This window comes from Tachysurus fulvidraco, chromosome 12 (assembly GCF_022655615.1).
Source record: "Tachysurus fulvidraco isolate hzauxx_2018 chromosome 12, HZAU_PFXX_2.0, whole genome shotgun sequence".
Taxonomy (NCBI): Eukaryota; Metazoa; Chordata; class Actinopteri; order Siluriformes; family Bagridae; genus Tachysurus; species Tachysurus fulvidraco.
Window position 1 is genome coordinate 10,926,911 of NC_062529.1, and position 27,449 is coordinate 10,954,359.

The 27,449-nt window shown below is 37.7% G+C and overlaps 1 protein-coding gene across 2 annotated transcripts; it reads right to left on the reverse strand.

The window, feature by feature from the left end:
• Positions 1–1,154: 1,154 nt before the first annotated feature.
• slc24a4a (solute carrier family 24 member 4a) lies at positions 1,155–26,403 on the reverse strand. Of its 2 annotated transcripts, none has more exons than XM_027172697.2 (17): positions 25,642–26,403; positions 21,631–21,744; positions 14,118–14,194; positions 13,210–13,284; positions 12,964–13,048; positions 12,774–12,877; positions 11,796–11,870; positions 11,459–11,484; positions 11,320–11,373; positions 10,069–10,214; positions 7,602–7,771; positions 6,672–6,822; positions 4,943–5,109; positions 4,673–4,787; positions 4,428–4,540; positions 4,251–4,316; positions 1,155–3,720 (listed from the first exon to the last, which is right to left on the reverse strand). In XM_027172697.2, exons 1-17 carry the CDS (start codon positions 25,799–25,801, stop codon positions 3,571–3,573), a joined length of 1,848 nt encoding a protein of 615 aa, XP_027028498.1. In that variant the 5' UTR covers positions 25,802–26,403; the 3' UTR covers positions 1,155–3,570. The 2 variants fall into 2 exon arrangements, with proteins under 2 accessions (XP_027028498.1, XP_027028499.1); XM_027172698.2 differs by having other exon boundaries at positions 10,126–10,214; positions 25,642–26,401.
• Positions 26,404–27,449: the final 1,046 nt, after the last annotated feature.

Below are 27,449 nucleotides of genomic sequence, written 5' to 3' on the forward strand. Positions count from 1 at the left end.
TGTCATTAGCTGACATTACCATTAGCTAGCATGTTTCTTGAAATGGTGAATAGATGTATATGCTGTTATTATGTCTTTTCTTACAGATTTATAGATAGGCAAGCTTTCTATGTTCTACTGTATGTCTTTGTTTATGCTAAGGGAAACACTTTTCAGATCAAAATATTCCCATGGTATTAATTCTTAGAGTAGCAATAGAATTCATGTTTTGATGATGTTGGCAGTAAAGAGCAATATCTAACACATCACTCCTAAATCTCACATAGGTGTTTTGTTGTGTTGAGATCTGGTGAATGTGAAGGAAACAGCATAACATTCTCATACTGTACTCGTTCAATGACACCCATGCTCTTTGGATGGGTAGAATAACATTCAATAATTCATTCACTCTGAGAAAGGGCTCAATCCTGGTCAGGGTTGCAGAGGATCTGGAGCATATCCCAGGAATATATTCTGCTCGGGAATAACTTTGTTTTGAATTTCCATGACCTTTTCTTCTAAGGCACAACACCAGTACCCTCATCTGTCCCACACATATCTAGAGTTTTTCCTGCTCCAAGCTCACATGATACAACCAATCGGATAGTCACCTGATTAAAAGCTGTGCATAAGTTGAAGTGGGTGTATTAGAGCAGGGAATACAGTAAACATGCAGGACAGAGCCAGAACTGAGAATGTGTGCCCTAAGGGGATAAATACACCTAAACGATGCCTACAGATTAAAAATCATGTGTAAAGCACCAGTGTGTATGTGCAGGACACCTAGTCTCAGTTATCAACTAACATTACAATTATAAACTTTAGTGGCAAAAAATAATTGATTTCTCATAACCTATAAATATACTTCTCTTTTTACTTTTCCAATAAATTTACTTTTCTTTTTATATGGGTTTCTGTTAATTGTATTTTCTCATACATTAGAAAAATTCTGTATTATGTATAAAAAACTGTTTTGCTGGACACTTTTCCAAGTTACGAAGACTGACTTCTTTGCAGACATAGATTAAATCAATTATTTGGCATAAACTACAATAAAACTGATTACAGCAAAAAGGTGACGTAACACAAAAAACACAAGTCAGCACAACACAGTGCATTACAGCTATTAAGCTCTCAGGGGTTTCTGCTAGAAGAGCACACTGTACACCATCAAATCTTTATAAATTGTAGAAGTTTAATTTGTGTCCATACAATTTTCTTATGATTCAAATATGAATGATAATATTTTAGAATATTTTATTGCTTCACAATAAAATGCATTGGTTGGATACATCCATTTATAGCAAGACAATACATTCAAGTTAAACACTGTTGTCATACAGTACCTATTCAATTATTATCTTTTTGTATCAGTGGCTTGGAAACCAATCCAGCTCAAGCTCACGTTTCCCCCAGCCCACAGTGCAGCAGGTCACAGTTTACTCTGAAATAAGACTGCACGTGTATTTGTGAACAAAAAAAGAGTGCATGTGTCCTGTAGGTGTGCACTTTCATGCATGAACTTAAATGTACTGTAGGTTTTTAAAACACCTTCATTTAACTTAAAAGGTTTCCCCTGAAGAGGTATACGCTGGGTTTTTCTGTGCATACTTCGCTTCATGTCAGAATGCTACCACTGGTAACAAAGATACCACCACCTGAGTGATCCTAATCCCCGAAAGGAAGAAAACAATAATCCGGTCACTCAGTTGTGTTGAAGTGCACAGTTTATAAAATACAGCTAGAGTCAAAAATACTGATCTTTCCGTTCAAATGTAGAATTAATAACCATTATAATAATAGACATGCCACAGAACAACTGACTTCAAAATAGATCATACGAATGGCTTATCTACACTGATTTGTTATAATTTTGCTAATAATTAATGAATAAATAAATTCATTATATGTACTATTGTAGCCTACGAGCTGTTACGATAACAAGAACAAAATCTTGGCTCAATAATCAAATAGGAAAATAGTTGCATATATGTGGATCGTTATAGAAATTCCAAACAAAACAGATATGGAAGTAAATTGTGTAATTCCTAATCTTTCTTGAAACACACAAAGTGTAAATAGCACATGAACTGACGAATCCAAACCTCCAGCAACATTCTTGAACTTATCTTGGAACAACCTAAACAGTTTATAGGTCATATTCCGTCTGAAGACTGATCAACTACCTTGTAAAAAATAAAAATAAAATAAATCACCTCACACCATATGCACAGCACACAGCCATGTACAAAAAATGTGCCATTCCTCGTAGCACTAATAGTGTAGGGTAGTATGAATATTTGCATGCTTGAGCCACAAGGGTATTTAAATAGAACCAGCCCTTCTGGTTACAGCTTAATGGTTACAGTTTTCACTTGCATACATATTATGCAATATATATACTGCACACACTGAAACACTGCACACACACCTGCCTTTCCACATGGATAACAGCGACGGCACCTTTTAGCACTGAACAACGACACCTGACATTTCCACAACTGACACTCACTGACACAAACACATCTGCCCTTTACTCGGGGGTCTAATCTCCTGAGCCTCTTGAGTTTGGTGCAGGATGGAGTGGTAGCTGCCATATAGGGAGATCGACATGATCTGCTGCGTCAAATCATGCAGCACAGACAAACAGTACAGAGACCCAGAAAGGAGAGCTGGAGAGAACGGTTCAAAAAGAAAGAAAATTCGACCGTTCCAGTCATGGATGTGCATCCACTCCTCCTGCCCTATACCTGGAAGGAAGCACTAGTTCAAATAGGAGGACTTTTAATGTCATATTTACATATAAACAAAAAATACAACTTCAAGATCTATGGTTGTGGTCTTTGTCTCATCAGTGAATGAGTGAAATTTGTCTTCTATACCATCAAGGAGCTCAAACGGTTTTAATCGGTCCTTGTCTGTCTGTATTGTTGTGCAGGAGCCAGGAGCAGACGGCGAATCCACAGCAGGACAAACTGATGGTGTCTCTTCTCATAAAGGCTGCTGTCACAGTCCTACTGTACTGCACTGCTTACTTCACAAAAATATTATCGTCCTTCACACTTCGAAAAAGAAAAAAAAAAACCTCTCTCATGACTTTATTGTCATTAAACTCTACTTCTGTCTTTATTTCTCCTTATTGCATTACAGCAGAAAAGAGCTGAGGTCTTTCCTCACTGCGATCATAGTGTGGCCTTGAGTCCTCACCCTATATGTCTAAAGTGCAAGGTTCGTTTTTATTTTGATTTGATTTTTCTCCAAGGAAGACCAGATGTAAATGGGATGCATTTGGATGTTTCCACTGAACAGCATTCCTCTTTCTACTGTGTATATAGAGAAGACGTTCAGGCTACACCCATGTACAGTAGATCCAATTCAAATAGACATGCTATGCTGCTAATGTGAAAAGGTCCAGTCAGAGCGAGTCCTGGACAGAGAACTGAGCGTTCATCTTCATAGGCAGGTACAGCAGAATTTTAAGTCTTTGCGATCGATATTCAGGAATGAAAGAAGGTTGGGACAAAAAAAAGTAAATCTGATAAGAGATTGTGGTGGTAGGTCCAGTCTGGAAGTGATTCAGAAACAAAGGTTTCAGACTTCCTGACACATGGGGAAATTGACGAAGGTAAAAATGTTGTACTCGATCAAAATGGAGATGCACAGGAAGACGGCGTACAGCAGGAGCACATAAACACCCAGCTTTAAGTCCAGCTTCCACCTGTTCACGTGGATCCCCAGGACCTGTGCAGAAAGACAGAGTATAATGTACACAAACATGACTCGGATTGGTTTAGAAAGGTCATTCAAGTCAAACAAGAACAGTAACAGTAAGTTAATTAAACTTGTGGTGTGTTGATGTTCATGAGCTTTGCAGTTCTCTTGAATGAGTGGCAAAGCATCCTTGAGATTATACAAGCCAATATCAGTCAGATCTTTCTGTGGAAGACCAGGGAAGGTCTGGGGATTGAATGATATGTGCAAAATATCCAAAGCATCATTTGCAACTTCTCAATATGTGTGATATTTCCTCTGCTTTGGTTTTTTTTTTTTTTTGTAAGAGCTTCCATGCATTTTGTGCTTAAATCTGAGTTTTATCACTACTGGAGTAGAGAAAAAGTACATAAGTAATGCATACATGTACTGCGTCTCTGGTTTTTAGTTACTTTCATGCCAGTTTGTGTGTTTCATTATTAAAAAAAATGTAATTCTTTTTTCCAGGCCTGTATGGTTATTGCTGCAAATTGTATCACACGTTCCTCACATCAACCTACAGTCAAAGCCACTGATCCCAGGAGCAGCACCACAGAATACACCAATCCTCTACTGTTGATTTTCACCTGTGAGAAGAGTAAAGAAATAGCATTTACATTGCTGTGCTTCACCCAGTTCTCCTTAGTGAATGTGTGTGGGTATGAGAATATTCGTCAGGGAGACAGCGTGACAGATACCACTGATCCATAGTTGACAGCCATTGTCTGGATGCCCCAGGGAACACCGAGCCCAACCAGGATATCAAAGACATTACTGCCGATTGTATTGGAGACGGCCATATCTCCCAGGCCTGCGGATGTACACATATAATACATCATAGATAAACGAATACAGAAAGTACCAGAAAGAGGAGTTGAAGTGAAAAATCGTATGATTATGACTATGACTATAATGAATGACTATGAATGCACAAGAACACTACCTTGTCGGGCGACTATAAGGCTAGCTATACAGTCAGGAACACTGGTGCCGGCTGCAAGAAAAGTGATGCCCATTATAACATCAGGTATTCCCAGTGTGTATCCGATAATCGTCACCTGCACAAAATAATAAAATGATTTCATGATGACATTGTATACAGTGATATTCTATAAAGTTTTTGAGAATCAAAATGGACAAAATGCTTTAGAGATTCTGAAATGATATAGTAAATAGACAGGTGATGCGAAAACTCAAATTCAAACACACTTACCATCCACACCATGAAGTATGAGAAGATAGCTATCCACAGAGTGGAGAGAAAAAAGGACAGCATGAAGAAATTCTCCCAGCGTGGCTTCCCACAGTTCGGCACGGTGAAGTACAGCAGCACCAGGATAGGCCATGAAATGAGGAACTTCACTCTGTTCATAGTGCCTCCTGCAGGTAAAATGAGATAACACGTCACCCTCATTCACTGAGACCCGATGGCATTTAACTTGAGGAAAGCTCACTGTGGAGATTTGTTTGCATGGAAATACAGTTCATCATAAAGTTTTACACATGCCCTGTGGACTGTGCAATAGCTTTAATGAATGTCTGAATCATAAGGAAACACATGCAATATCCATATTAAACGTGACTGTTACCTCCTGAGAAGGTCCATGAATGTTAAGCTGATAATCTTACAACAATAAGTTCTGGGTTCCTTGTCCAAAGGGATTATTTTTTGTTAACTTTACTCAAGGGAAAATTTGACAGGCATCGTGCCTAAGACTGAGACTGAGATTTCTTCGTGTGACTGCTTCTTATCTGGCTTAGACAAAGAGCTTTAATACTAAATTATACACATAATAATTTATTTAGCTTCAGATGTTTGAACATGCAGAAGAAGCTCCATTACTATTCAGCCATATCTTTTAGAATAATTGAACGTTTTTTCTAAGGCTTTGCTAAGTCATAGTGTTGAGTCGTAAGTCTTTAGCTTTACATAACACTGAATGTAGACAGGAAATGCTTCCTTTTACAGAAAAATCCTGACAGTTTGCAAGTTTTTTTTTTGTTTTTTTTTGGAATTTCACATTTAATTGTCACCGAAACCTTTTAAAGATGCAATCCTGTGAACTTTCTGTGATAATATCTTGGTCACAAAATCTAAAGAAATCTAAAGTCATATGGTTTATGTGTTTGCCATAGTGTTCCTAATAAATCACTGTAGGAAGTTGGATTACTGAAGATTCATCTTAAAATAGGATTTCCTATTTACTGAACCTTTTTCATTTACATATTCATTATGATTTAAAGGCTTTTTGCTTGTGATTATAACGCCAGTTGAAGAGAAAATATCCTGTTTATCCTATATTCAATTACAAGCCCCGCCCCCTCACTCAGCTCTTCCTCCGTTTACTCTTCACTGCGGAAACCCTGACTTGCAGTCAGACGATTATTTATAATGCGACAGTGCAGCTGAGAACTAAAGAGAGGAACTACCAGAATAAACTTATCACTATATTCATGAGTAGTGGCTGAATTTGTAGTTAGCTGAATCCAGATCTAATTTACATGGCAAAGATTTGATTGATAACTTTTGTTAACTGATAAAAGAATGCTTGCTTATCTCCTCTAATTTGGCATTCTGCCATAAATGATGCTAGTTGTCCTAGTTACAATTGTAACTAACTAACTAACTAACTAACTAACTAACTAACTAACTAGACTTGAGTTCTTTGTTGCTCTTTTTGCTGGTGGATAGACAATACGAGTGTAGCCTTTGAGATTCTGAAGCTTGCCGCCAGAAAAGTGTGTAATAAGTACACTGCAGAGCTTTTGCCTCTCTACATAAAATTATTAACAAAGATTCTCCAGACCTGAGATCATCAAAATTCTGCTCATAATAAAAATCAAATTATGTACAGACTGTTTGAACTACTAGAAATGTTAGTTATATGCCATATTACAGTCTACCATATTAGTAAGGGATATTGTGTGTATGAGTCTCTAACCAGGCATGATGAAGGGTGAAGATAGCTCAATTTCCTCCTCCTCCTCAGTTAGTTTGTCCTCTGGTACGTTTCCATTCTCCATGGTGTCTGCTTTCCCATCAGCCACTAATGTGCTGTCCATTCCATTGGATCCCTGCATTAGTCGCTGTTGCTGTTAAATTTGAAATAGAATTTCTTTTTAACAATGTGTTTTGTATCCTTTTTATATGCAGCTGATTCAGATTCACATTTAGGAGTCTATTTTTGCTAAACTTCGTATCCTTATTTGTTACATATTTATAAGTACTTTATATGGCCAAAGGTTTCTCTAAACCTGACAATCACACTCATCACTATGACTATCACATGTGTTCTGTGGTCTGTGTTTCTGTGTTCCAGTTCATCCCAGAAGTGTTTAGTGGAGCTGTGGTCAGGGTTATATGCAGGACACTCGAGTTCTTCCTTACACCATGAGTCTTGTGCTTCCAACTTTGTAGCTACATGGGTGTGATAGTCAGATGTTCACAAACTTTTGGCAATATACAGTAGTGCATGTCTGTGCACATTTATTATTAAATACTGTATTATTATGTAGATTATTAAATTATTTACAGAGTATAAAAAATGTCAGCATCATGTCAGTATCTCACATGTTCAAGGTGTTTTCCTTAGTAAAAACATGGAAAATACCAAAAGAGCTCAGGTTGTTGGACTGAGGAAGTCTTAACAGGTGATTTCTAAATCCCAGTGGAAAATCCCCAGTGAATGGAAAAAAACTTCTGTTGTTTCTGCGTCACCTTTAAAATCCATTCTTTTACTGCCAGTCAGTGGAAAATCACATCAGCCAGTTAAATCCCTTTTTATCTCATGCTTAGGACTCCTGCTGGAAATGTTTGGCAACCGCTCTTTTTAACACTGACGTTTCCATTATTAGATTTGAAGGCTGCTCACCTCATTAATGATGAGTCTGCTTGCCATGCGCAGGCGGGTTTTAGGCCCAAAGCGATTGGTGATCATGACTCTAAGACCAGCCTCAGGGAAACGGTAGTTTGGAGGACTGGAGTTCATCATCTCATCCACCATCACAACCGAGCCACGTGTGTACATCTTATTAGGTTTTACTACAAACAGAGACATATATGCATTAAATCTGTAAATACATCAATTTTTCAGTTAAAATAACAGAATTCTGGACAAATAGAAGAAATTCAGGAAAATCTGTCTCCCATTTTTTATGTCAGTAAACCCACCACTCCCACTATTCATGCACCAAACATAAAAAAATAATAAAATAAACACACACACACACACACACACACACACACACACACACACACACACACACACACACACACATTAATCAGTGATGTTTGAGACCTACATATCTATGCATATCTCACAACTCTCTCAACTAAGTTTTCCTTTTGTCTTCCTGGTGAAAAAGTGAATAAAAAAATCTGGTCACACTTTTTGTGCTACGCTATACACTCAACAGCATTAATCATGCGGAAAACATGTGGTTATTTCATGCAAACCCCTACAGGGCCACAATGTCCCATCTTCACTGATTGACGACTCTTCTGAAGCACTTATCTTAAGTTCAAAGAGGTGATGCAATGCGGCCAACAAATGTGAAATCAAAATCTGAACAATTTGATTCAGAGTACTCTGGGAATATACAAAAATGACATAAAAGTCTTGTTGAATTTATTTCATTCAAATGCGTACATCGGTGGTATGTGACTGTATTAAGTAACAAAAATACAATTAATTCATTTTATTCTTCTAACATGATTTGAGCATTTATTTATTATGAATAAATATGAATAAAATCCAACTGAGCTTATACCTGAGCTGAGACTCAAACCAAAAACACTATACTACCATGAATGCTTTAATTGCCTAAATGTAATAATATAGTTTTAGATCTCACCTAACATACTAATGAGATTTCATAATGTAAATTGTTTACATTAAAACTACATGAATCGATTATATTCAATCGACATTATTACATCTAATAATTAGAATGATGTTTAAATTACGATTAGTATAAGCAAGAGAATCATGTTTTGTTGAGAATAGTTCGATTTTTATGCAAACCGTTTGTGATATTTTTTCGAAATCTGACTGAACACCAAAAACAGTTATACACACACACACTCTTAAACACAAGTACAGAAATATTATGTGAAGCTCAGTAGTTACAGAGTTGGTCATTTGTAAGTTCAAATCCCAACACCAAGCTGCCACAGTGAGCAAATCCTTGAGCAAGACTCTTAATGCTTTGCTGCTTAGCTGTATCCTGTATCAAATGTACTGTACATTATTTTGAATAAAAGAATCAGCCATATGAACATGTCAATTCTGATTTTTGATATAAAACATATCTCTGGCAGAGGATCAGAATAGTTTTGGTGCAGACTGAAGAACCACCAGCTAAGCATTTGAACTGTTGTTGGGAAATTTTTAATTTGATATCATGGAAATCCAGAAGCATATAACTGATCCTGCTGTCCTGATGGGAAGGATGTCATTCCTCTTTCACCTGTCTCTCAGAGACACTCTAGATAACTGTTAGCTTATACAGAGGGAAAAGCCCAGTTAGACTTTCCTCCCCAAGTGCATACAGCTTCCTCTTGACACTGTATGAGAAGTAGTTTGTAAAGTTGTAAGCTAGTCTCAGTTAGTCTCTTTCATCCTCTAAGATTGGTAGTTGCTTAATGGGCAGGAATTAACTTGGGATGACAGAGTAGATAAAAAATATATAAATGAAGACCCATCTTTACCCCCATGAGGCACTCGGGCACATGCTAAGGCCACTGTGACATAAATAGGGCAAAGATAGAAATGTACCAAGAATAAAAACTTCTACAACATACACTATGACATCATGTGGCCTTGAGCACAGTACAGTAGGTCTTGAACATCACCGATTAATATTTAGGCCTATATTACTAACATACACATCACACAAGTATTCACATAGTAAAGCAAACAATGCACGTACATGAACATATACACACAGACAAACACACAAGTTGTATACTATGTACTGTACATTCTTGCTTTTAAAAAAGACAGGAATCTGGAGTGAAAGGTTGAAGTATTTAGTAAGGCTAAGCAGACAGGCTTTCTTTCAAGGAATTTTTAATGACACAATTGAAAACACACAACACACAGATAATCTACTCAAAAGGCAAGCAGTGCCTTCTCTACCTTTCACACTACTAACTTTGGCAGCTAGTGTGAACATCTACTGAGCAGAAAAGCTTCAAACTGACAGGAAAGAGGCAAGAAAATTTTGTTAGTCTCAGCAGTAATCATTGTGAGTACGTGTTGATTTGAAGAAGAGGCAGTGCAGAAGAGAGGGAGCTGAGCTGGTGCAGAGGAAAGAAGCCTGTCTAGTTACCCTTACCTGAACTGAGTAATGGCCATGAGGGATCATCCCAAAACTGCTCATAATATGCATTACCGTCCTCCAACTCGTTGGTCACGGCATTACCATTGGCAACACCCATATCTTCTTTACCAGAAAAGTAGTTCTGTATGCTGGTGTTAAACCTGAGAAAAAGAGAAATCTCCAACTGAGCTTTGTCGTTTATCTGTTATTTATTAATTCTTTAATTTATTAATACATCTTCTGTTCTGTCTGATCTAATCATTCTTATGTACATGATACATGATATGTTCACTTGTTTAACCTAATTTGTTATGCTTTAAAGTAATAAGTTGGTTTTAAAAAATAAAATATGTTGAATTTTCCCCAGTCTGTGAAGACGTACACTCAAGGATGCTTTATTAGGAACACTATACTAATACTGGGTAGTTTTTCCTTCTTCTCTCAAAACATTCTAAATTCTTCATAACCATGGGTTCCATAAGATGCTGAAACATTCCTTTGAGGTTCTGGTTCATGCTGACATGACTGCAGATTTGAACCAGAGAGCATGAGAGCAATCAGGAGCATTTTCATGCTGTGAAACGTCCATTCTACCACATGCTCATGCCACAAAAACAGCACTTGGAAATAAAGCTGATTCAGCCCAAAGTGTGGACAGAAAACATTTCCCACACCAATACACCACCTCTACCAGCCTGGACTATTGACATGAAGCAGGTTGTGCTCATAGATTCATGCTGTTGCTACCAAATTTTGATTGATTTTTCCATGTGTGCCTCAGCAGCAATCCAGATTTATCAATCCAACCTATGTTTTTTCCACTGAGCTCACATTTTCCCCATTCTGCTGGTTGATGTGAACATTACCTGAAGTCGCTGACTGTATCTGCCTGACTTAATGCATTGCACTGCTGCCACGCAATTGGCTTATTAGATAATTACATAAATGAGCAGATGTAAAGGTGTTCCTAATAAAGTGCTCAGTAAGTAAATCTTGTCTTTGCTTTTTTTATTTTGTTCTGTAACTACCAGGCTAATGTAGCAGACAAGCACAAGAAGCTTATAGCCACCGGTTTAGCATTGTGCAGATGGCATCGCTCCATCAACGTCATGAGGACAAATATTAGTAAAATATCTTTGCTGGGCAGATGTCATAATCACTAAATTCCATTTAAATGATATTTGTTCATGCACCAAAGTTACAATAAATGCACCTGGGTTTTACCAGAGAATTACAAAACAGGTTGTACCGTGTGGAAGAACTCACTTCATAATGATTATGTAGCCAACATACATGACCATGAGCACCAGACTCTCCCACCTGTCAGAAGAGAGCAGTGGACAGTAGGTTATGATTCAGCAACTAAAACTCAGAAACACTGCTTTAACTGCACTGAGGCACTTACCACATAATCTGCCCATCATAGATGAACTATAAAAGGAGACACACTAAAGTGAACAATCATTAAATAAGTCTTTTTTTTCTCAAAACATAAGAAATTATCATTTGTGTGATCATGAGATGTTGTGAAGCTGAACCTGGCCAATAGGCTTTTATATGTATTATAAATAAAGTATTACCTGTTTACTCACAATGCTACATGTCCAGCCTAAATAACTCTTTTATTGCAAATATAAAGATTTGTTATATAAAAAGTACATTTGCTTTCACAACTGATTTTGGATTTGCAATATACTGAAACATTCCTTAAAAAACTCTGTATACTTTAATATCATACTTACTACTATAAGTGCCACAACAGACAGCGTGTAGTAAAGGGAGTCCCGAAACACAGCATACTTGGTGAGAAAGACAACCTTCAGAAGAAAGAAAAGAGCTTTATAAGTGTTTATATCATTGTAATGATCTCATGATTGAGGACAATGTCCCGTCCAGAGACAAGCTGTGTCGTGTTGAGGTTTTGTTCAAACCGACCATCGAAAATATCCTCTCTAATGAAGGGTTTTTTTTCATTGGTTGTTGCATTAAATCTTACCCAGATAGTGCTATTTTCTGATTGGCTATTGTGTAGCCTCCTTTTTTTTGATTGGCTGATAAGTGTCAGGCTCGACTAAGAACTGAGACGCGCTTGATTCTTGCCCGGTTCCATAGAGACAGCGGTGCGGCATATTAAATATATGATATATAGTCAAAAAGTTTTTCTGCATTATAAATACGATGTGTGGCGTGAGAGCGTGAGAAAAGACCAAAATGCGTGACTGTCACTCTCAATGCGTGACACTTGACAGCACTGAGTACTGTAGGCCTCTGCTGAAACACTGCAGTCCAGCCAATGGCATCATTTCCAGTTGCTGCTCATGTTTAACACACTCACAGGAATGAATTATCTGCCCTGTTTTGCATACAAAACAGTTTAAATGAAATAATGTTTAAATCAGTGAGAATATCAGGGCTAAAATTATTTGATTCAATTAGCTGTAAGTAAGGTATTATAGTATTGTAAAGAGTAAAAGCACAGAAAGCAACCGAAAGAAGAAGAACAACAACAACAACAATGACAAAAGCACAGCACAATATTTTTATTGTATGAAACGGTCTAAAGTGAGAGAACTACTGAAATGGACAAATAAAAAAGTACTGTTTTGCTTTTTTTTTCAAATTTCAGAGGGACAAATTTCAGAAACAGAACACACACACACACACACACACACACACACACACACACACACACACACACACACACACACAAACAAACACACCTGTCCTGCGAAAATTCCACACACACCAATGATGCAGAGAATGTTGAAGACAGCTGAGCCCACGATCGTGCCTACACCCACATCTCCATGTGTGATGAACACACCTGCAGAAAACACAATATTCAGCCCCTATAGCAACTCACGATAGCTTATGTGGAAACGTGTGTGTGTGTGTATGTGTGTGTCTCACCAATGATGGAGGCAAAAAGCTCAGGAGCTGAGCTTCCAGCTGCCATAAATGTTGCACCAGCTACATCCTCACTCATGTGCAGTTTCTGACAGATGACAAGAGTTGCATACAAATGATCAGAGTGCAGTTAAGAGTGAAAAGCCTGAGAGCATGCAACACAGAGCAGGCCCGAGATGGATTGAGCTTGAAGGTGTGATTCAAAATGGACACTGGTTTCAGAATTAAAGCTTTTATACTCCAACTTACTTCACAGATCTTCTCCAGCGACGTAACAAAGTAGTCGTCGCATACGATGGCCAGAGCCAAGAACATGTAGACAGCCTAAATAAATAAACAAACAAACAAATAAATAAATAGATAAAAATAGATAGATAAAATAGATTAATTAATTAATTAATAATCATTTATATATTATAAATCATTTAATAACAATCAATTATATTGTTTCTAATGAATTTATAAAATAGACCAACTAGAGTTTACTGGACTGGAAAATGACCAGGACATTTTTTTCTAATCTTCATCTGTCCAGTTTTGTTGAGTCTGTGCTCATGAGAGCCTCAGATACTTGTACTTGGCTGACAGGAGTGAAGCCCAATGTGGTCTTCTGCTGTTGTAGCTCATCCACCTCAAAGTTTAATGTGTTGTGTGTTCTGAGACACTTTTTTTTTGCTCACTCATCATATTGTAAAGAGTAACTATCTGAGTGATTACAGACTATCTGGCAACTTGAACTAACTAGATAACTGCATGAATGTGCAGGTGTAAGTGTACTCCTAATAAAGTGGATTGCGAGTGAATACTGTATATCATGTGATACTATTAAAAATAAGTAATGGAGGTAATGTCAATTCAATATTGTATCTCTTTTCTATTTTAGATGCAGTGCAGCATAACTATACCTATTATGATGACAATGTGCTCAGGGGACCTCAAGAGTCACTGAAGCCTTGTTTGTGTTTTTATTCATTAGCAGCTTTACACACTCTACTCACATGGTGCTTTCCAGTCACATGACACAATAAACAGCTGGAAAACAATTTTATACTGATCACGAAGTTGTCAGAGCTGTTCCATGCATCTTACATGACAGGGTCAATTGTGGAGAGCAGCCAGGCTTTGACAGCACAGCCACAGACACTGAGTTTACCTACAGCAAATATGTGCAGCAGGACGGCGCCTTGTGTACGCTCTCGGTTTGTGAACATGTCCTCAGGGAACTCATGGATGGCTGAAATGAGAATACGTGTTAGAGGCAATATTCATGATTTTCATGCACATATACACAAAATTACTGTCACAATTAATGAAGAAACTGAATAAATAACAGGAATAACATACAGTGTGACTTAAGACTCATATTTTGATTCATGTTTAGAGACAATTTATTAATTTATTAATATAATATTTATATTATGTTTATAAATAATTATTCATTTAAATAATATATTTTCTTAAATAAATAAGTTTGTATTTCATAATTGAGCACTTCTCAACACATGAATTTATATAATCTACATAAAATCTAAATATATTCAAGAAAGTGAATTGTAGGCCTGTATCATTTGGAACTACTGTATATTGTAGATTTTCTTTTTGAAATGGCATGCAGTCTGTTTATCGGTCTTGTAGGTGATTTATCTGTTCGTTCTTTCAGAATACACCTTTCACATAGGTATATTCTGATAAATGAACACATTAAGATGATTTTGTTTGGTCTGGCCCATTTGACACTGCATCTGTAATGGTAAATTGTGTAATGATGGAAACCCCTGTTGTAGAGGGATCACTCATTCAACATTTATATTATTATGTGTATATGTATATGGGTTCAGAACTCTAGAATTCAAATCTAGAGTGCAGTTTGTAAACATTTTGTTCGAAAATCAATCATAATCTAGAACAATAACATGTCTGAGAGAAAGATCTGAAAGAACAATGTTAACCAAAAACACTTATGTTAAGACAATGTTAGCCAAATAATGTTAAAGCTGATAGTTATATGTGATGATGTTGGGATGCATACACTGAGCAAATATAATGTGAAAAAATAATCTAAATTATTCATAAGAAATATTGAATTCAGATTTTTTTAAAGAAAGAACAAAAAAGACAGCAAAATGTTATAGACTCCAATTATGAAAAATAACGGTTTAATGAAAAATTATGACTTGTATTTATTATTAACAGTTATGGGGATATTGGCAGCAACACATATTGTAATGTGTAGTCCAAGTCTAATCTTTTGACTGACTTTCTGAAGTCTCAGAACTGTTGGTGCTCAGTCAAGTATATTTTCAGTTCCATCTTGTTTTGAAAAGTTTTTGCTTTACGTCCTGTGTTTGTTAAGTAAATTGCTTACTTAGGATGAGGTAAAATAATTGATATTGCCAGTTGACATGGCAGAACATGTAAATTTGACCCCTAAAAAAACCAAATCATTCCCTTCCAATAAGTCCCTTATGATAAATAAAGACTTGACTGAGAAATAGCAGCACATGTGCACATATTGAGAATCTTCACTTGATAGTTTCTTAGTTCTCTCATGCAATGATGCACAAAGACAAAGACACAGCTGGCTAAAAACCACCTGAGCATATACTGTATCTGAGCAATTACTTTAGGTCTCTTGAAATGAGGACATTGCAAAAAATAGTAGAATAGTAGTAATAGTACTTTAATACTTTAATAGTAGAAAGAATTGTAGACTATTAACCTTATTTGGAAGTACATAGGATAAAGTATATAAAAAAATTATATGCATGTTAATAATCAAATATTATGCACTTTAATATCTATTTGGGCTGACAAATTGTGCCGATACATTTATGCCATTATTCCACCAACCAGTTAACCAGTACCTGATGTCTTACTTAAATTTAAAAAAAGACCAATTACCTAAAAAGTGCTAGAGATAGAAAAAATACTTCTATGCTGTAAGGGATGCACAGGATGCATGTACACATGACATCATGGAGCATCATAAGATCACACATAGCAGGCAATGTTTAAAAGATCCAATTGATCTATTGGGAGGAGAACGGAAACCCACATGAACATGGTGAGAACATGCAAAACAGCACAGCTGTGAGGCTGCTACAGTACACTTCAAGTTGTGCCATCAAACCTAATGCAAGGTAACAAGCAATACAGTTTTACACACAGAAACATGTATCACAGCACATCGTGTTTGGCTTCGATCGACATCACTACCTCGTGTTCAGTTTCAAGACAATCCAGCTTTTTCAGCTATTGTTTAATATCACATTTAAATATTTTAAAATGAAGGGCTAATATAATTTATCTTGTTATTGAACACCGTTCCACCTGTGGAACACTACCGCTAGGGGCTGAAGCTGCATAATTTCATTGTAACTTTTAAGCATTAAATCCTCTAAAAACACGAAAAAACTTATGTTTCTAGTAAAGTTTATACTCTCAATATTTTTTTAAGCCCACGCACAAAGCATAATATGATTCATAGCCGTCATACTCTTAGAAAAAATTTTTGGGAGAAAACTGACCTAGGTGGCGCTAGACCAGTTTTTCCTTACCTTTAGACGCATCCCTTTCTTCACTGGGGTAATATATTCCAAAACAAATATTCCACAAAAATCCACACAGGTCCAAGGAACTGAAATCTGTAAGCCTTTTAATCCAAAACGCTTTGGTCGCGCCGCAAATATTCCGAAAAATTGGAAACAGTGGTGCGCCACCATCTTTGTTTCGGCTCTAACTTCTCATTGGGGTATTCAAAAATTCTAAATTTACGTCATATTTATAGCCCAGGGCGCAACGAATCAAACAAGCCCTCACTTAAGCCAATCGGTGCTTGTATTGCAGAGATAGACGGCTGAGAAGCCAATGAGGTCAGACATCATTTTTGGGAACCCGCCTTTGACTGACAATTACTCCTTCCAATAGCAATGAAATTGGGCGGGACCTATACAGCTCTTTAGCCAATAAGAAGACGATTCCAACGGTATGCCACGACCCGCCTCTCTAATGCTGGCTTCTGCGCGAAAATCGTGCGCGATGGGTTTATTGCGCAATCCTTGAACTTTTCACACTCTCCCAGCTCAGGGTGTCAGGTTACAGGCCTCTTTACACAGCAGAATAGTAGAGAGAGAGGCTGTGCTGGTTTTTGGCCATTTAAACTGAGCATGCAGTCTTTTAATTCAAAGTTATACAGTAAACAAGTAAACAAGAAACACATGACCGGATGGACATGTCCGTAGAAAAATAGTTTTATTGAAGCCATTTTTGGGTCTTTTGACTTGATTTTTTTTTGGTGAAAGCCAAGACATGTGGCTATGACCCTCAGGTGTTAAATGTTACCTAACATGTTCCAGAGAAATAAGATAAATTAAAAACCTCAGGCGAAAATCAAAATTTTCCATTCTAGCCTCTGTAACTTTGTGTCAGTAAGGCCTAGAATCAATCTGACACTTGTATCTGAAACTAGAGAATCACTTCTTTCCAATGAGACCAGGCTCACCCCTGTGTGTTAAAGTATGTGGGAGCTGTATCACTTTTTGTTTTGTATACAATTTCGTCCGATCGTTCGTGTGCGATAACAGGATAACACACTGATATAACTAACAGACATGTTTGAGTTGATAACACAAACTAAGTGGTGCAGAAATAATGCAGTCTCAGGAGGATGGTTTTTAGGAGGAACTCCAGCCTGAGGTTGTCCCTGTTGGCCACTGACAGACTGAATTGCACTGAAGCGAATTTGGACACCTCCACTGTCCATCTGTCACCCATGGCTCTGGCCCTCTGAGCCCTGGAACCCCATGTGACAACATGACTATCTGCATTATCCCATTCTGACAAAGTAGCTCTGCAGTGCACAATCCAATGTTTGGAAGACAAAGCTCCTGTGTGTCCAGGTCTATCCTCAACAAACACTATCCACACTACCATCTGATGGAGCGTAAAATCAGCAGAGGCAACAACCTTCTATAAGTACTTCAATACTATATAACCTTTAGAATCCTAAAATACATTACACTTCATGTTTCTGGATGTTTCTTCACTGCTTTCATCTGAGTCTTCCTGACTGCCAGGAGCAACAGGAGGAAGTACAACAGAACATTGATCACATGCCCTGATCACATTTCTCTATTTACAGACAGCCCCCACCCTATCATACTGAGAGAAGAGAAGAGGATATGGCTTGAAGGACAGCCTCAAGGTCACATCAGAGAAAGAGGATCTTGTACATCCACACATATTTTATATTTGCGCACAAATGCAAGCTTTTAAACATTTGCATATTCATAGCTGTTTCAAACACAATTCTGGAGCTACAACATTCTCCTGCCAGTAAATGGATACCATACAGTAGCATATAGTAGCACAAAACAGTGTTTAACATTTTAACATAACCTTTATAAACAGAGTTGCAACACCAAACAGTTTTTAGTACACACATAATCATCTGAAATCACCTGAGCAGTCAGAAATCCCTAATATCTCTGTACCCCTAATTTTCAATGAAGTCCGGTTGAGCATATGACTGACATTGAGGCATGTCGATTAGACCATCACAGGAGCTGACACGATGAACCTATCTGCTGAGCCCCAGTTTTCAGCCTCTTATATTTTGACTGTTAGAATTTCTTCCCTCCACTCTGAAGAAATGACTTAGTCTCCAGCTGGTAAACCATTAAAACTGTTCATGAGCTCTGGCATGCAAGTTTAATAATTAATACCAGGACCATTACAGCTTCCAAATATCTCATTAGCTTTTTTTAGTTCTCTTTGTGAGACTACTACATATTTCTCCCATGTGAACCAGTGACTGGGTCCATTAACTTTTGTCCCTACAGCAGATGCCAGGACCATTGCTTAGGCCTGTAGGTCTGTATACTAGATATTCAGACACTATGAATAATTACCCCTGCACCTGACTTTTTGTAAAAGCCTAATATAACGAAAAAAAAAATTATTTATACAACAATTCTACATATGTATAATACGAACCTCTGAGGTAAAAATTTGTATCAACTACCAAGACAGCATAAAATCACAAATGATACTAATATATATATTCAACCAAACTCTGGAAATGAAGTCCTTTTTTACAGCTAAACTTTAAACCTACAAGAGTTCCTCTGTATGAAAACAGACAGAAAAATCAATGTTCCGTGTGGTACTAGGACAAGCAGGAGCCAAATGCTTTGGATCATAATTTGCTGGTGCATGGATGGCTGAATGTACAGCTGGATACTTTCTACTGCAGTGGCTACTTTGGATGATCAAAAAAAAAAAATGATGCATCCAGTATGTTGATAGTTCTAACTCTGGCAGATCAGACAGTTGCTTTATGTGTGAATGTTACTCATTCATACCAGACCTGCAGTTCACACATCTTAGAATTATGGGTGTAGCTGTTGGAATGTAACTCCAGTACACTGCCATGTTTGGCAAGAGACTGACAAACTCTTAGTAGTGGATGTGTTCTGTCTAAGTACAAGCAAGTGCAATGGCTCCACAGTATGGCATTTGTTCTATCTACCCCATGATTCATACATGATGACATGTCTCCTTTCCCTCATACATATAAAAAATGTCTTTTTAAAAAAGGTCATTAAAAAATTTGCCATCAAATCTAAGGAACATATTAAAGCCAATTAGCTTGAAGATTAGATTTGCTGGCTAGCTTTTTTGTTGCTACTGCTAACAGGGTAAAACATTAACCAGTAAGGGGTACGGTGGCTTAGTGGGTAGCACGTTCGCCTCACACCTCCAGAGTCCGGGTTCGATTCCTGCCTCCGCCTTGTGTGTGCGGAGTTTGAATGTTCTCCCTGTGCCTCGGGGGTTTCCTCCCCCAGTCCAGAGACATGCATGGTAGGTTGATTGGCATCTCTGGAAAATTGTCCGTAGTGTGTGATTGCGTGAGTGAATGAGAGTGTGTGTGCCCTGCGATGGGTTGGCACTCCATCCAGGGTGTATCCTGCCTTGATGCCCGATGACGCCTGAGATAGGCACAGGCTCCCCGTGACCCAACGTAGTTCGGATAAAGCGGTAGAAAATGAGTGAGATGAGAGATTAACCAGTAAGCCAAATTCTAGGTTTGTCTCGGTTAGAAAAGCTTGAGAATAAAGATAACTGTTAAATAGCAGAACTTACAATAAAACATGAAAAGAAAAATGAATTTACAATAAAACAACAATTAAATACAGTAAACTGTTCAAATATGGACACATTTTCCATAATTTCACCCTGAAACCATAGGAAAAGCCCTCAAGCAGTTAAGTTAATCTTTTAATTAAAAACAAGCTCTTTTATTTAAAAGATTCTTATCTTTGTTCCAGTTAGCTGTGTCAACTGTAGACTGACGGCCCCTCAAGTTTTAAAGCGTTGTGTTTTCTACACGGTAATTGAATGATATTTACAGAATTTCTAGCAAATATTTCTGTTTTTCACCAAGAATCAAGATAATCCGACGTCATATGCAATTAGTAAATGATATTATTATGAGTAAAAATCATACCATACTTTTTTTCGTTAAATTAATCGAATCCATGTAAGTGTACACTGATATGAACGTCCCACTTGACATGTTTATGGTCCATCATGCCAGCTTGTTGAGTTCTGCACTTGTTTAAGCCAAAGACATTTCATCAGCATACTGTAGCATTCTCCACAGTACAGATTATCAGAAGGTGCATCTAATATAACACTAATTTTAAAATCATGTGATTATCATGGTCCTATTGCTGCAAACCATGCTACTGTATGAGTCAATATATTTCACCAATTAGGACAACGTACAGAAACATTAGTGCATATTTGTGTTTGTCTGAAACCAAAAGTCTACAAACAACCCACCAATTATTGCATGGTATGAAAAATGCTGCTGTCTGGTAAAGGTCCTATGGACAAATAGACTAAACTGTAGATAGAACAACCCCTTTCTTTTAGAAGATCTCATCTTTCTATTGCTTTCTCACCAATTACAGTGGCTAACATTACACACACATACAAACACACACACACACACACACACACACACACACACACACACACACACACACACACACACACACACACACACACACACACACACTTTGAGAATAGTCAGTCTCTGTTAAGCCACACAAACGGCCAGACTCTTGCAGATCCCATTCACAAACATTGGGTAGTTCTGCAGCACATATCGAAACACTTTCAGCACTTAGATGATGAGGCCTTTTTACAAGTAAGCATCATCAATTTCTGACTCCACTACACATTGCAAAATATCCTTAAACACATCCCAAGCCCATCCCCCAGTAAACTGTGTAATGACCAGTCCTCACAAACCTCCATGCTTTTCTTTTACTATCTTTATGATGAGTAAGCGAGAAACAGTCATTTGATACAGTTAGGGTCATTGCCGAGATGGAAAATACAACTAAAAATAGTTTCCAATACCTCCAATTATACTATGCATGAGGCAGCTGCAGACTATTTCTTTGCCCCATGACTGCAAATCTTTTTTAATCGCATTCATTCAGCACACTGGATCTTTAACAGAGGGGAATAACCCCAGGAGCAGGATTCAACATGCAATAGCTTAATTTGCCATTTGAGCACAATTACCATGCTGTGGCACAATTACTGAAACAAATCATGTTTAATTAGAGCTAAAGCAGAGATGAATGCATGTCCAACCTGGTGCAGAGCAGTTCTTTTCCACAGTCTCATTATGTTCCTCAGTGGCCATCAGTCTACGGCCCAGATGGTCTGTCGGTCCAACAAAGTGCTCCTGCAACATGATTCCATGACCTGCCGCACACACACACATATACACACACAAACACACACACACACACACACACACACACACACACACACACACACACACACACACACACACACACACACACACACACACAGGGGACATCCAACTCAAAATAACAGTTTTCAGCATATTACGGTATGATAAGTAAATTTTTTTTTGCACTCTTTGGGCTGTTGGATACTACTCAATCATTGGTTGCATGCCATAGATTTGACTATTGTTCATCGCATCCCTTCATGGCTACAATCGAACATTTTTAATGGCTACCTCTAGCATAATCATACACCATGCCCCAAAGCAAAAATGGTCTCAAAATGGTTTCTTGAGCATGGCAATTCAGTTCAGAATTATTCAGTGGCCTTCTTCTGAATCCAGTAGAAAACCTATGGGATGTGGTGGAATGGGAGTTTACCTGAAAAATCTGCAGGATTTGTTTGGGGCAGTCATCGTCTACATAGACCTGAATCTCAAAGGAATGTTACCAACATCTTGTGAAATTCAGGCCTTGAGGACTTGAGGCTGTTCTGAGAGCAAAGTGAGGCCTCACACAGTATAAGTATTCCTAATAAAGTGTCCAGTGAATGTATATTTAGAGCCCTTGAGCTTACTGTCTCTGAACTTGCCACTTAGGAACGAATTGAGATCAATTTGTAGGATTATTTCTAAACATTGCCATCTCACAGCTTAAGGCTGTTGGGTTTAATCCTGAGTTCCTGATGTTATTTTAGCTGCAGAGATTCTGTGTATGTTCTTCCTGTGTTTTAATATGTTTGTTCTCAGTTCTCCAGTTTTCTCCCACCTTCCAAAAAGCATTCAAGGTGGACTAGCCTCATTGCACTGAACCTTGGTTTTTGAGTATGTGTAAATGTGAATGTGCATAAACTGGTAATCCATTCAGAATGAATGACCAATTCCCATTACACCCAGTGTACAGTACAGTACATTGGGATGCTCTCCAGATTCACCTTGATCCTGACCAGGATTAAGTAGTTATAAAAAATGATTGAATGAATATATGAATGGACTTTCTGACCAGTGGAATTTTTTTATTAAGCGAATTGATTTAACCATCAGTAGTTTATCAGTATAAGAGATATACCATTGTCTCTCATTCCTTTATCTCATTCATTTTGAGATAAAAAAAATAGGCCGCATCATTTTAATCATTAATCTTCTTGTTTACTGTGACTTGATTAATTAACATAAACATAACATCAATGTAACTAGCATCAGATTAGAGACACAATAATGTCCCTGCCTTACAACCTGATTACTGAAAATCAGAGAATAATTCTTTAATTTACTAATCTCAAATCCACTGAGAGGTTTAGGTTCATCTGACAACATGGAATGAAAAAAGTCGTAATAATTCCAGGAATTTATTTCATAGTTGAAGAGCATAAACAGAAATGGCTAATACAAACGAACTGAAGATGGAATGGGGATTTCCGAGAAAGAAAGTAAAACTCAGTAAAGCTGAAATGTACAGTATACCAAAGCAATGGATTTTAAATATACTAGTGTGCCGAATACAAAATGTTTCACCAGTTATATCAGGCTATTTACATTTACAGCACCTAGCAGACACTCTTATCCAGAGTGACTTACATTTTTATTTCAGTTTATACACCTGAGTAATTGAGGGTTAAGGGCCTTGCTCGGGGGCCCAGCAGTGGCAGCTTGGTGGACCTGGGATTCAAACCAACAACCTTCCGATCAGTTGTCGAACACCTTAACCAATGAGATACCACATCCCATGCTATGATGTTCATCTTATAATAAAACCTGCTACTTTTCATGTAGATTAGTAAGAAGTGGGAGTATTGTAGTCTATTACAGATTATATTTGATTTCACCTTTTTTTTTATTTTTTATTTTAGAGTATGAACAGTTACAGATAACTGACATTCAGCAATATTATAACAAAGTTATATCAATTCCTAAAAGGCTTCAAGTGATTTTTCTTAATTTTCTTCCCATCAAAGGTATATTTTATTTGTACTAAATTAATTTATAACAACTATTGTTAATAACCCTGGTTTATTTATTTCCTTATGCACTAATCTTTTTAATATTGAATAACTGAGTTATATTTAGTAGATGTGTTGTAAGTGATCATGTACTTTAAAAGCAAGCTGCATTTCATTGCTTAATCAACTTGCTGGGAAAATCCTTCCATAGTAGGGGATCTGCTTACAGGCATACTTTTTAAATTAGCCCAGAAGAACCTCACTGGCACAGCTCCTTGTGAGCATGTGCAGTTTTTTTAGCCTTGTCAGCCGTCTCAGAAAATCAAAAAACCTCTACAAACTTAAGTCTTGTTCACCTTCAGACCCGGAACACAGGCAGAAACATCTACACTGTTTATAACTCAGCAGGACTGATCATCAACCCTGTTAGCATGATATCATACATGATAGAATGGCATTATGCCGCATGAGATCATTACATCACTTATTTAAGTTTAATTAATTGTTAGAAGCATACAAAAAACACCTCTTTCTGAAAACTTAGTATATAGACTCAATTATGTCTTTAAACAATTTTTTGTTTTGTTTTGTTATTCTTTCAGTTCAGTTTTCAGTTCTTTTTTTTTTTTTTTCAAAACAGTTCAGAAATAGAAAGTAGAAATTTTACTTGGTCAAATGTGGAGCATCATACAGTAATTGACTTTAGGTATGTGTATAAAGTCTGAAAGTCTGATTACTGCTGCCAGATTTTAACCACCTTGCAGATTTCTTGCTTTCATGTTAACGCACTTATCTATCCTGCTGCTCCCTACAATTGAAAGGGTGACAAAAAAATCAATACAAAGTTATTCTGACTGATCTCTATCATATGATGAAACAGTTTTTTCAAATCCAGTCAGGATTGGTCTCTTCCAGGATAACAATGCCTCATCCATATGGCTTTCACAATGACCAGAGATGTTGGCCTGTTGTGTTATATACCGCTTTCTCCTTCATCGAAACACAAACTGGGGGAATATTTTTGGAAGATTAATTTCATGTCCTGTACTGGCGTGTGGTGGCTTAACAACTTACTAAGACACTTTATGCTGTTTGTTTTCATTAAAGTACAAATTAACCCGATTCGTTTCCCCTTTATTACGTCACTGTATATACTGTACCCACAGCAGCACATAACAGCCTTTATAACTGACTATATGTTGTATTATATTAATACATTATACTCTTTATAACTGCACTGATGAGCATTTATCAATGATATAGCCTACAGACAAAAAACCTATTACAATTTATTTTGAATATTTGAGTACTTGCTCATAGCTCTCTCAGGCTCAGAGCTCTATATAACTCCGTTTAGGCCACAGAATTGGAAACGGAGCCAGAAAAACAATTTTTGTTCAATGCACAGACAGTATGCATATAGACAGGTAGACAGTCCTATAGGGGACACAGCAGATGTACCGTGATCGCTGTGTACACACTGCGGCACCGGGCAGACAGTCACGCGCACGCAGCCAACATGCGATCTGATGAACACATCCGATTATACTGATTTCTGCAAGGCATCTGGAGCACATCTCCACAAAGCAGAGCTAAATAACTAGTCGTTAGTCTTATTCCAGCAACGAAATCATGTGTGATGATCTGCATCCCATTCCTTTCAGACGAAATTGTTATGAGCGTCCCACACACAGACACGTTCCACATCAGTATTAATAACACGTACAGTAACTGTCCCGAAACCGTAGCATGGAGCTCATACATTTCTGCCTAAACTATAAATCTGCTGCACGTGATGCGTGTAAAATATCGCAAAAACACACCACTTACAATTACTGTGAGAGCAGATGGTGTTGACCATCCACATCTACATCTACATCCCCATCCCCATCCCCATCCCCATGCACTCACCTGTTTTGGTGAGGAGCGCTGACATGCACCAGGCCGCCAGCAGAACTCCGCACACTACACACACTTGCGCCAGAAGCATCTCCCTCCGCTTGCGCACTCTGAAATGCTTGGTAATCATAGTCTTTTTGGATATGGAGCAATTCCACTCCATGTCCGACATGGTGTCTGTCGTCCGTGCGCCTTCAGTTCCAAAAACACAGCCGCAGATGGTCGCGATCAGTGGGATAACGGCTGATACGGGGTGTCACGCCGTGCACAAACGGTGTGTGCACCTCATTTCCCGTCCAGGATAACCGGTGTGTGTGTGTGTGTGTGTGTGTGTGTGTGTGTGTGTGTGTGTGTGTGTGTGTGTGTGTGTGAGAGAGAGAGAGAGAGAGAGAGAGAGAGAGAGAGAGAGAGAGAGAGAGAGAGAGAGAGAGAGAGATTGTCCCAGACACAGCTATCATGCAGAGTTACGGTTCAGATGTCGGATCATTAAATAGCCTGTGAAAGCGATGCCCCAAGGTGATACAACCAGTTCAAACGTTAAACAGCAATTTAAGTATAAAAACAACAACTGTGCAGTCTGCACCAGAGCCCTGGCTGAATTATTTTTTTGAATGGTAATATAAATTCAGCAATGCGTAAAAATATACTTCCATGCATTCCTCTAAATGTTCCCCGTCACTATCTACTACAGCAGTCACAGATAAACATGCACATGTCTGACAGGGAGCCTTTTACCCGGCGCTCGCTCGCGCGAATCCTCCACGTGACTGGCTGTTCCAACAGAACACGTGACCGGGGCATAAGCTTTGTGTCCCTCTGGGTGCTTTACACTGGTCTACGGTACTAAGTAGTATGATAAAATAAAACCTCCTTCGCTATTTGTTGTAGTACTGCTTCTATAAAGTGGTATGCAATGGTGAATACGCGATTCGGATGTCTCCCATGCATACATGTAATCGAATAATCGTTATACATTTGCCTTTTTTTTTTAGTTTTGCTGACTCCCTTTACAACAAATATAATACAGCAACAACATTAATTAGCACGCAAAGGTGCTATATAGTTTTATTTCTAACAGAAATTTTCCATGCATATTGCAATTTTCTGCAAAAACAACAAACAAACAAACCTTTAATTTAAACCTGTTAGAACAAATTACTGTTCTATAAGAATAACTTTTCTACGACACTTCAAGCTCCTTTTTAGTAAATACTGAGATGCACTTTTCAAAACATCAAATCATTGATTATTTCTGTGTTGATTTGGATGGAAGTCTGGTATGAAAGTTCAACCTATGATCAAGTCTAGGCAATTCTTGCTACCTAGCAGAAGTATTCATCATTCATAAATGTTCGGATACCTTGGTCTAAAATGATCCAGAAAGAAGCAGGTAACATTATTAAGCAGAGTTAGCAGGTTTCAGCCCAACTACATCTCAGAAACCAAACAGAAGTGAAACCAGCAAAAAATTTGGGAAAACGAAAATAGTGACATTTATCATCTTCTGCATGGGGAAACAAGTCATTTACATATACTTTAGTTCTGATGTACAGAAATTCCCAAATTCTGATGCCCATTCCACAATTCCTCTTTCTCTCTCTCCCAATCTTCTCAATACACTGTATCTTACAGTAGCTTCTATACGTCATCGACAATCACATGTTGCTGTTTATTAGACTGAATTCAGATTATTTTCTCTAAAACAAGATTTTCGTTGGTGAAAAAGTATTGGCCACAGAAAGCCTCTATTGGTGCTTGTTGCAGTTTTTGTTTGTATTGTATTTTGTAGTTGGTATTTTTGTGTTGAAGTAACAATGATG